The following is a 12537-nucleotide window of genomic DNA, read 5'->3' as shown; positions in this document are numbered from 1 at the left end:
TGAGGAGGTCTAGTAAAATCGTATGTGCTATAAGCATAAATGACGTATTTTGGACATAGGAACAGGTTCCAAAACTTGCCTATGTAAGAATATTTTATCTGTGATACTGGATATTAAAAATCAATTTAAGTACACAAGATCATACAGACTATACATAAGCCCCTAGTACAATACTGATCATAAGAACAAACCTGCTTCACAGTTATTTTCCAATGACAATGAAATCTGTATTACTGTAAAGTTACTACGAGTTGAAACAGTTGAATAATATTTTGACAGGTCACTTAAACCAAACTCATCATCGTCGTCATCTATAGCATTAGTTGCACCCACCATGAACTTTTCTTGGAGAAGATTGCAATGCAGATTGACACAGGTTGTCATGATCATGCTGACAAATTCAACATTGATATCCATACGCTTTGACTTTGTCCTTTCAAGCAACCTTTTGTATTCCCAAAGGTCACTCGTATTATATACGGTGGAAGTGCTTCTGTGCCTCTGAAAGATCGGCGATTTGAGTATATAGCTTTAGAATGCGTGGCTTCAGATGGTGTACTGAATCAGCCACACGCAAGACTGGCTTCTCGGAGACCGATTCGGTTGTCTTTCGCCCTGTAGTACAGGTCTGAGCTGAAAACAACCCTTACAGCATGGACTACAACTGGCCAGCCTCTAATGAAAACGTACCGGCGGTTGTACACTACTTGCAGAATGGAGGACCAGCCCGTACTACTCAGGGAGACGAAGTGGGATAAGGGTGGTGCTGATATGAGTACTTAAGTAAAATCATTTGCACCTGCGCATTTAGGCGATCTCCATATTTCCAGGAATCCATCAATGGCATATTCAAACTCACCATCCAAACTCACCTCTTTTTCTGTTGCATGCATTTGTAAACCGAGCGGATTGCAAATAGTTCTCTTCTCCGCAGATGAAGCAAGGAAATAGATAGTAATGACCAATCAATGATCCAACAGACTTGACAAAACTCTTTCCAAGTAAATGAGAAATATGTTCTGAAAGAAGAGACGAGTGCACAATGTTGAATGTAACGTGAGCGTGTTCGTTTGACGCCACATACAACCGGACGGTCTGTCAATCTCAAGTGCCTTAATCATATAAACACTCTTGTGAAGGAAAACTGTTGTAGTTTTTGCAAAGAATACACCGATGCTTCTCTCGTCACGTGAAACAATTTCACCCGGAATTTATCTTCCAATGTTATTTTCACAACTGTGTTTCAGCGATAAGGAGATCATTCTCTCCCCAACGCACTCATTTCCTGACAAATTCAAGTTACTGATTCCACTCTTTCAAGGCATGGAAGGTCTCAAATGATATCAAGCGTTTATACATATATTAGTTTATAGTTTACTTCCGATTGACAACAGGCTCGTGTAAACGTGCTGTAAATGGAGACTTTTGTCTCCTTTCACGTCATCTTCGTGGTTTGTCAACATACACAATCCGGACCAATAAGCTCCTCCAACAGGTAACACGTATTACGTCAAATTAGTGCTCTTGTTACAATGATAAGCAGCAAAATAGGGGAACAATCAAAATATACTTTTTGATCAATATGGTATTGTCAGACGGAAACATGATGATAACTGCAGTCAAGTAGAGGATGCGATCTTATGATGTCTAATAGCTGGTTCGAAGAGATGGTGGCGCAAGAGGTCGTTCTTGAGGTCGAAATTAATTCGAAAACCGCAATTTGCAATCGTTGTCGTCCTTAAAACCGTCTTTGTTGACAGGATATGCACGTATCCGTTTAAGTATCCAAGCCTCCTGGTACGTCAACCAGTATCGTGTTGATTAGGTTGGCCTAGTTCACTGAGCATGACGGGGGTATTTTTAGAGTAGATGCAATCGACGTGCCTGGATGTGTTCAATCGCGGAAGATTAAAGTTTGGAACTGGCAACGGTGTTTTTGTGAGCCAGGTTTTACTCCAACGTAGGCCACAATTGCAAGCACGATGTATAATCAACACAAAGGTGACAGGTTGCCCAACACGCCCAATGATACAGCGAGTGATGCAATGATATAAATCGGACATTTGATCTATGACTACGTCATGAACAATATTGACTGCAGTTCGGCCAGCCCCGAATGCTTTAATAGTCTGGTCATGCAGTTTTACGACCAATCCATTATCCGAGTGGCAGTTTGCTACAGATGTTTTAATACCGCCATTCTAGTTAATCTACCCGGGATTGGAGTTGTTGCCCTTTAGCGACCATCAACAACGGCGTGGATATTCGGCAGTGTGTGTCAGTATCAGGTCCACAATCTGCTGCTGACAAGTGTTAAACATGCAGCGTTTAGGCAACAATATTTGGACGTGTGCCCACATGCAACATGAGCAGGTCACGTAAACATGGTGCACGTTGCAAACGTCCCATGATCAACACTGTTACTTCCTTTAATGATTAAATGTGTTTGAGTGTTTGGTTCCAGAAGATGGCATGCGTCTGCTGACAACCGACCCCCAGTGACAATGATAACTCTAGGATATCAGCAGCTGGTCTTGATACATAGAACACTCCCGTCATTGTCAGATTGGTGCATGTTCCTCTACCTTCATCTCAGAATAAAAGAATCGTGGCTTTCTCGAACAGCACAAACATGTACGGTTTAGTGGGATATAGTGCTACATTTTAAACTGGACAAGTAAGTACCAACACGACGGAAACACGTCCTTTTCAGTAGGATGTAAACATAACCTGATACTTCACCAGATGGTCATGGGCAGGCATAGGGGATTACAATACTTCATGTCAATCTTGGGGTATGTACACAACATGGTGAGGAGTTCATTGCTGCCAGAATGTTTACATAAAAGTACAACAATGTTTGTCTAGGTTCTAAATAAAGATTTGATTTTTACATTGCAAAGCCTGGATGCGTTGACACATTGTTGGATTGACAATGAGATGTGTATGTTGTATGATGGAATGAAAGTCAGTTTCCATTACAAAAGGAGAAAAGCATATCATTGTCCACATTTGATGGATAAGTAAATAACAAGTAGATCAAAAATACATTATACACATTCATAATGAGTGAATGGGTGTGTGGAGGGGGGTCTGGGGTGGGAGGGATGGTGAAGGGATGTGTTTACTTAACGAATAGTTTCTAATACAATGTCGTCATTGATACCTTCATAAATGAAGCTGTTAAATCTGTATGTATACTCGGAATGTGAGTGTTCCAGTTCTGTAAAATATTGTCAACCGTATGAACTTTATTTGCCCGGTGAGTCTTCTATTGACTAATCGACAAGAAGCATTCTGAGGAAACTGCTGGACGGATGGATAATTTGCCCGGTGAGTCTTCTATTGACTAATCGACAAGAAGCATTCTGAGGAAACTGCTGGACGGATGGATAAAATTTTTAATCTTGCATTTGCGTTATGCATGAAACTCATTTCAACTCGTTTGTGTATCTCATCAATTTCGTAGCCCATTTTAGACTGATTGTAGCCACTGTGTCCGTAAGTGTTGTGCTTTGTGATGTTGGGGCACGGGCGAAGGAAGTGAAAGGTGCCTGGATCGATCCCCACTTGTGACCGGGTGTAAAAACCCTGGTGTAAGAAATTTTGCCCACAACAATTTTTACAGGGGAAGAACTTTGCCCATATTGGTGATACAACATGACATGATGATATGATATTATTTTATTGGTTGATATTTATAGTTGAAAATGAATAGTACTTCATTGTTCAGTCTAAAACATTTTTTCGTTGCTGATAGTTGTTTCAGTTCTTCATTGTTTTATTTCAGTCTTATGGTGGCACCATCATAAATTATTCCATTTGTTTCGTTGTTGATGTAGTCAATATATAGTTGGTTCAGACTTTTTTTTAAAGGTTACAGGTGAGAGAGGAGTATGGTAAGTGTTTATTGTAATTAGAAAAGAAATGAAAACAAACACAGGGGTTTTATTGAAATGCAATTAATGTTTGATCTCTTTTATAAATAACACATCCTGAGAAGGGTATTAAGGTGGGTGAGTATTAAAAGTTATATTGTGGTCAAAGTTCCTCCCCTGAAAAAAATTGTGGGCAAAGTCCTGTAGGCACATTTCCTAGAACTAACCTTACCTGCAGGTTCTTTCAGAGTTGTCCCCGTCTCAAGTGTGCAGTGCACAACCCTGATCATCCGGTGGTAGCTAACCATGTGGTGGATAAACAAGCACTTGCAGACACCTAGTGGTCACGTGCAGTACCACTGGACAAAATACTTTGACTATGTGTCCAAGTTCACCCATCTCCAAATGGATATCTTGAGAGGAAGAGATTGCGTGTTAACTCGCTGCGCCTAAGAGGCTGTATGAGTTCAGTGTTCCCTAGCGAGCTTTCAGCAAACAAAATCAAACAAAATATTTTAACGGTGTTATATCACTTTCAGTATTATAGAGTTTGCTTTTGACTGGTTCTCCAGCACCTTATTCACTGGTTAACACTTCTTGATGTAACTGTTAGCATGAGAGTAAAGGTGTACGTTTGATACCTGGAATGTCTCAGTCATGTCAAGAATGGTCACGAATACACATCCTTAGTAACGAGTGTGACCACCTCTAGCAGCAATACACGGCTAGACTCGCCGTCTCATCGATGTCGTCAGTCGACGTCTTCTCACACGGCGATTCTGGCGATCCCACAAGCGCACTATGGGGTTTGAGTCATGTGTGAACGTGCTGGCCATGGTAGAACCTGGATATTCTGGGCGTTCAAGAAGTCCTGGACAATTCGCGCTGTGTTGGATCTGGTGTTATGGTGCTGCAGAAGGGTTCCACGCTCTTGCTGGCAAAGAAATGATATAACCATGTGTTGAAGAGAATCTCATCTACGTATCTCTGAGCGTTCAAGTTTCCTTGTATTACGACCAGTTGCGCACGTTGACTCACACAAATTCCTCCCCACACCGTCACATCGCCTCTTCCAAAAGGATGGACTTTTGGACGCAGATCGGAGCTAGTCTTTCTCCCCTGCCACGTTATTCATGAACACGACCATCATAACTGAACATGGCGAATCGACTTTCGTCTGTAAACAAACTCTCGCTGCCAATTTCGTACCAGCCAGCAACATGCAGTCCTCTCCCACTGTAACCTACAACGACAATCATCTTGTGACAGTGCCACTCCATGCAGAAGACGTCAAGCTCTGATGCACGGTACGTCGACTGATGACATATCCTAGAGCCGTTACCGACGTTTTCGTTACCATGATGACCCGGTTGCGCAGATGGAGAGTGCGGAGATGGCGGTCTTCCTGTTTTGTCGTCACATGTGTCCTGCTTGATCGTGTCTTGTGTGCTGCCAGTCTTCCTGTAACGCCGCAAACGTCGGAAATTTCCGCATGTGTCCGTTTAGTGCATCCCACATGTGCTTGATCGCGCTGGCCACTGTAGAACGTTTATGTTGTTTCTCTTGTCACTGCCAACGATGAACAACTCGGGTCCAAAACAGTCTATGACGTCTGTGTTCAGGGGTCAACAAGGAAGGACCGACACGGTGCTCAAGCGAATTCGTTACCGCCAGGTTAAGGTTTCTAAGTGTAACGTCCTCAAATGCCGGTTTTCAGCTAGTGTTGTTACTCGCGAGTTCCCACTTCATTGTCTGTCCTGTGTCTGTGCCGTGTGCCAGTAACATTGCCGCAGTCTAGAGATGGCTACACGGGCGCAAACGAAGGTTCATGCAACGTTGGCATGTGTCGAGCCCACCTGGAGCATACCTATGCCCTCTTACTTTCAGCTGTAGTGGTCTTTTTCAAAATGCATGTGTAATCTGTTCACACACTAACTTTTATACCCTCACTGCATGCGAAACTCTGACAGTGGACCCAAATCATGCTTTATACAACTGACCACTTCTACATTCTATTCACGACTTGTACGTTAACGAGGAAGCTTAATAGTCATGATAATGATACCTTTTGCAGAGAGCACAATATCCCATGTATTTCCAGAGACAAGACAGGCAGACAGACAGACAGACCATTCTGTGTTATTCCTAGGTTGTTGTCTCAAGAGGCCTTGTGTTATCCCCACGCTATCTCGACCATTGTTGTTGTTTTCTCGCGCTATCTCTACGTTATGCAAATATTTTCCGGAAAAACCTTCTGTTATTTCTACGTTATCTCGGTCATTGTTATATTCTCTCAATCTCTCGACCACCTTATATTATTTCCTACGTTATCGCGAAAGCCATTGTGTTATTCCAAAGTTTTCTCGACCACTGTTGCTGTATTCTCACTTCATCCGGGTATACTGCGTTATTCCCACGTTATCTCGACCACCATTGGGTCATTCCTACATTATCTGGAAAAACCTGATGTTGTTCCTACGTTATCTCGACCACCATTGTCTTATCTCCAGCACTATTGTAGTATATGTATTGAATTCACTAAATGTACCAGCTCACAAAAATGATGTTACCTCTTATGATATTTGACATATCAATAGTATTAGTGACTGTTGTAAATTCACGTAATTCATTAATCTTCAACATGTTTTATTTCTTTTTTTACACCAAACAAATAACTTATATACTAATAATAACGTCATATATCATGATATACATTGATACACGAATAGAAGTCTACTTTTAGGACACATGAGTGTTGCTATTTTGAATTATCTTAATATGACATGACCTTAATAATGCTTCTTTCCTTATTTCAAGTCATGATACATGATAGAGCAATGTTCTAAGCAGATATTAATTTTGACAAAGGACGGGATTTAGGGTAGTTATTTAATTTTAATATGACTGCAGGGAATCAGTTGTTTTGCAGTCTAGTTATTATGGCATTGTGTGATTTGGCATTTGCAGATACAAGAGGGTTAATTTTGAGTGTTCTATGATCGTGGGTTTGAATCCGAGAGTAACGTCTTGGTTTGTCCACAATATTGTCATGAAGGTTGGTGTCTGAAGTGTTAATATTTGCCAATCTTTCATCTAAAATCTTCCACCACATCAAACTAACATGTCGGTTTAACACTCCCTCAACCATATAATATACCATTTCCTCATCCCTATCTTTAATGCGAAACAAGTAAATGATGTTTTAGATCATTGTTTTAGGTTTCACATCTCACTGGGACACTCTTTCAGTTGAAATAATCACAACTGAAAGAAATGGCACCATGAAGATGAACACGGTGTTTAGTTTCACATTAATTTACTGAATGATAAAATGAGAATTCAAAATTGTAGATAAAGCGAAGCGTCAGTCTATAAAATGAGTGAATGAGTTTTGTTTATTTATCGGTGCCTACAGACTGTCAGGCAGTGATATAAGTGAAACAATATCAATGTCGTTTCCAGATCAAGCTTTAGTTGTTTTGGGTTTTTTTGTTTTGTTTTTTTTGGGGGGGTGTTGTTTTGCTTTGTTTTTTGTTTTGTTGTTGTTCTTTTTGTTGTTGGTGGTGGTGTTTTTTTGTTTGGTTGTTTTTTGTTTGTTTTTTAGCTTTTTTTGTTTACTTATTATTTTATTTTATTTTTTTTTTAATTAAAGACTTTCATGACATCTTGTCGCAAAGAAGTAACGGTGGATATGTTGTCAGTTACTTGAACGTCAGTTACTTTCGAATTCGAAAAGGGATGTTATCTACAATGTTCACCAAGTCCTTCACAATGCTGGATAAAACATGACTGTCAGCGAGAAACGCGTGTTTTAAGCTGCAAATGCAGGTACAACTATTAACACATTTAATCATTTTAAGGTCTTAACACTTTGTTAATGTATAGATTTTTAGTTAATCTACACCTATATATAATAGGTTTATAATGTCAACAACTGTGGCATGTTTCAATCATTCATGGTACCTGTCCAACAGCATGTTCATTAAATCTGGTACTACCAATCACTCTATGCATGAGGACTTTCAGCATTGAACATACAAATGTGTTTTTATACGTGTTAAGTCCTATGCACAGCAGTGTAGTGCAACTTTATGCTAAGAAATACTTTAAATCTGTTTCTCCACTGCAACACAAATACCACGTTACTGCTTTCAAGCACGTGAATTAGTTCGAGTTTGTCTTCAGCAACCAATGCTTTAAGAGACGCTTAACGGAACTGGGAGGTCTGGCCCGCTGACATGGTTGACACATGTCATTTTACACCAATTATTTACAGATCTTCGTCATATGACTGGAACATTGCAAAGTAAAACAAAAACAAACAATAATGCTTGCAAAGCTTGAGATGAATTATTTGTCCGTTTGATTTAGGAGATGTTTTGAAAACGGTTAATGTATACAGATAATTGGTTCTAATGAAGGCAATGCATTGTTGTTGACAAATGATGACTCATCAACTCAGGAGATTGTTTCATGTTTACCGACGCAATGTATGTATGTATGTATGTATGTGTGTGTGTGTGTATGTGTATCTGTATGTGTGTCTGTGTGTGTGTAATGTGCTATCGAACGTTTCCAAAGTAAAGAGTTTCAAGTACCTTTCACACTGCATGTCTTTTTCACAAGTAATGAAGCTTCGTATCAAGTTAAGAAAAAGTCACATTCATAATACTTGACACTGCAACTATTCCAGTCTACTGTTTAATCAGGTTCAGATTACCTACTGTCAAAGCATCTCGTATGACATGATGGAATATTGCGAATAATATAAGAGCGAGTGAGAGAGTGAATGGGTGTGCCCAAAGGTAGGTGGGTTAGTGAGTGAGGGGGGAAGGCGAGATTGGCTAAATATTCAGTAATCACATTTATCACATTACGTTTAAATATCCTTCTGCTCTCTGGTATGAACATGTATACAGACATTTACATTGACAAGTTGTGTCTCGTCCGTGTGTTTTGCAATACAGATTTATACAGTAGGCCATCTTAAATTTCTTTTGTAAGAATGCAACTATTTCAGGTTCGACTTGTTGTTACCTTTTGAATATAAACATAAATAAAGGATGAATAATGACTCAAACACGCATACACAATAAATGTTAGTATTGGACGCTGAAGAATGCATTTGGTGTACGGTTAAAATTCGTGGAATGCCACACTTTAAACTTTACTCAGTATGAGTGAATATCTTTTACACAGTCTTTAGCACCCACGTGGGGAATCGATCCTGGGAGGACTCTTGAGCCACCACTGTAGCACTGCTGATAAATTCATCTCGTTTCCAGTTCGTAATATAATAGGTATGTGTTCGTGTATTTGATTGAAAATATGCATTTCGCCGTTTTTCAGGTGGAATTGTGAAACTGGCCAATATTTTCATTTGCTTAAACTTTTACCCCCTGACTGAAAGCCTTTAGGAACTTAGAAACTATTACGTGCCTTTACCGTCAAGCATTGCAGCATGCCATCCCTATTAAACTTGCATTATATTTCAGCGGGTATTGGATTGTAGAGGTGGTAAATATTGAACGAAGGTCTACAAATACGTTCACCATGGAAATGACCAAATGCAAAGTCTGTCGCTTTTAAAGTATTTTTAAAGGGCTAGACCTCCAGTGTGACATGAAGACCTATCGAATTTGTGGTTAGCACAAACGAGAACCACGCTTATGTTGCATGATGCTATGCGCGAGTGCTGGCTTGCACACCGGATGTTTACAGACAAAACATAAAAAGAGTAATTGATTTTGATGTGCCAAAATGAAGAAATTCAAAACGTTTCCCTTGTGTTTTACTCCATAATGCTTTCTTCAAAGAAATATCCATTTAGTCAAACAGCAGCCAGAGGACGAAACAAATACCTACAGTTTAAAGCTGTATGTTTTACAGATTGTTTCATTTTTGGGAACATGTGGCATACATGTCTCACTGATTACCTGGCAAGGACATATCTCCCAGTCTGAGGAGTTATATATGTATATATTTCATGAACACTAATATTTTTGTTGATGCAAAAATCATTTAGTCGAAACTTACATTTTGAAAAATAACATTTGTACTCACATGGATCGACAGGCTCGAACTTGTTTCCGCATTCTACGTTGATGAACTCTCTACATCTGTTGATGTTAGGGTCAAACAGTTGCGGGTACCGACATTCGGCGACAAATGGTTCACCATGCCTCCATTTGGGAATGAGAGCTGTCTCCGTGCAGTTAAAATACCAGTGGCAGTTCTTTGGGTGGGGAATCAGTTTGCCGTGGTTTGTCCTGCAGGGGTGTCCTGGAAGATAATAATGAGTTTCTAAATGTGTGTGCATTCGTTAACGGATTCATTATCCCATAAACTAAAGTAAATGCTATAGTGGTATTTCGATATATATTTCAAGGTGACTAATCACACTTAATGTAATCCTTTGACAGTATTTATACGTCGATGGTATGACAACTACAGATGTACATGTGAGTCATGTAGGGGAAAATATTGAATATGTCATTTGTTTATAAGGGGAAAAGCAAGATATACATGTGTGCGTGTGGAACTTATATAAGATGTTCCGGGAAGAGGAGATATCTTTGACACTACTGAAGAATATATTTAACAAAAACTTCATAACAATGGATACCCAATTACTGCACGTCACACAGCGATTCCTGGATGCCAGTATTTCAAGATTCCCTGTCATTTTCTTCGTGAATAGTTGTTGTGTGACCACGGTATTTATTACTTTACATTTTTAAATCTCGTTATATTATCTATAGTGGAGGTGTTAATCACCAACCGTGACCAACCGTCACAAACGAATCATGGGTACAGGAAGCTGGCTCAATTGCATGTTCAACTTTCCGTGAGCACCAGGTGTCATCATGGATTTCCAGCGATCCACTGATAGTTTATACTTTGCCGATGTCGGCATGTATCTCCTCTTTATTATACACTGACGCATCAAGCAGTAACAGTGAACGAGTGGTTGAGTTAAAATTTAGCAGCAATGTTTCGGCCCTATCGTGAAGAGAACATGACCACATTGGACGATGTAAAGGGCTGCCAATGTGTGCTGACCAGTATTATGACTAATACAACCTTTCTATCAATTTCATAGATGTTTCGATGCTTCCAGTTATTCCCAAAGTCTGTAAATTTACATTTACCTTAATGGTGATGTGTTTTTGTAGGCATGCCGATAAAAGTGTTGTTACATAATGAAGTTTGCCCTAACAAATGTTCGCATTTCTCATCAGTTTAATTATCTGATCTGCTTATAGTTCTGAAAACAATTCTGACATGTATACAACTGTGAATTGCGAATGAGCTCCATCACGGCCATTACATCACACAGAATGCTTCTCTAATTGATTTCATTTTACTGTTCATTGAAACCAAACCATATACTTAGAATTAGACTGTAATATACGTAGACTATCGTTGGCGATTGTTATGATCACGTTATCTATATCTTATATGTTGATAGCACCGTCCACAGAGGCAGCAAAGGTTCTGGAAGTCCCAATGGTCCCTAGTAAGGTGACCTACCTTCGGTTGTTGGCGATTTATAGTCAGGTTTTATATTGTACTGTCCAAATAGCGCTATTAGTTTTTACTTTTCACGATACTGTTAATTCTAATTGTGATAGTCTGGTGATTTTTCTGTTCTTTGCCGACATCAAGTATGTTCTAGTCACGATATGGCTGCAATATTTCCGATGTGAAGTTCAGTATTGACTCACTCATTCACGGATAGCACCATAATGTTCCCATTATGTAAAACACGTCACAACACATTAAATATACCACTTCCAACACCTTGCAGTATGCTCATTAATAAAGTATTGGCACGAGTGGACTAGGAAGGTCTGCGACACGCTAAACCCTAAGCACTTAAATAATATATTTATTCTGTTATCTTCGGTATATGAATTATAAATGCCTACAGATTTTCTACTGCAGTATGTACTTGGAATGCATGCATTGTTCGCGTTTTGTTGTGAGTTCGTTTTAGTGTTGTTTCCGCATATGCAGGTTGTTTTGTTTTGGGGGTAAATCTACTTCTATTGATGTATCGACGTGATATTCGCATCCAAAGATGATTTGGCAGACAAGTGAGATGTATGGATCAGTTGTGTTCTCTGTCAGATGTTTGTATCGAGTATTTTAGTTATGTATGTGCTATTCAGTACATCAGAAGATGGTTCATTCGTCCAATGCGCTGCAGATTGCTGTGCGGAATGATGTCCCACAGATATCAAATATATCCCTGGTTCGAATCCAAGTTTGCCCTAGTTGTGCTTTTTGGTTTGTCAGTACAATACCCTTCTCATGGTGAGAATCGCTTAAAGCATCTATGACTCGGGACAACAAGGTTACGCGTGCTCGTATAACTGTCATATTGCTCGAAGAGGAGTTAAACCTCGTTCACTCACTCAATCACTATATTTCAAAGCTATAGTCATCACGTTAACAAATGCCTTTACATGCGTGGTGAAGACTACACTCACTAAATTAATATTGCTCATTAACACGTTCGCATCTCATAGTCGTACAGTGGACTTTTAGCAAACATCACTTGCGATTAAGATAATTTATCGCTTTTATTGATGAAACCAAACTGAAAAATATTGCATATATGCTTCAACAGTTCGATAGCTATTCAACAGTCGTT

General features: G+C 39.5%; 1 protein-coding gene across 1 annotated transcript in view; it reads right to left on the bottom strand.

The window, feature by feature from the left end:
- The window catches only part of LOC137276912 (uncharacterized), a 45382-nt gene that overhangs the window by 20491 nt on the left and 12354 nt on the right, over positions 1 to 12537 (bottom strand). Inside the window, exon 2 of the mRNA XM_067808562.1 lies at positions 9942 to 10160. Coding sequence (XP_067664663.1) covers positions 9942 to 10160 — 219 coding nt within the window. The remainder of the gene's footprint in view (positions 1 to 9941; positions 10161 to 12537) is intronic.

This window comes from Haliotis asinina, chromosome 3 (genome assembly GCF_037392515.1).
Source record: "Haliotis asinina isolate JCU_RB_2024 chromosome 3, JCU_Hal_asi_v2, whole genome shotgun sequence".
Classification (NCBI taxonomy): Eukaryota; Metazoa; Mollusca; class Gastropoda; order Lepetellida; family Haliotidae; genus Haliotis; species Haliotis asinina.
This window is presented reverse-complemented; position numbering and strand designations above follow the sequence as displayed.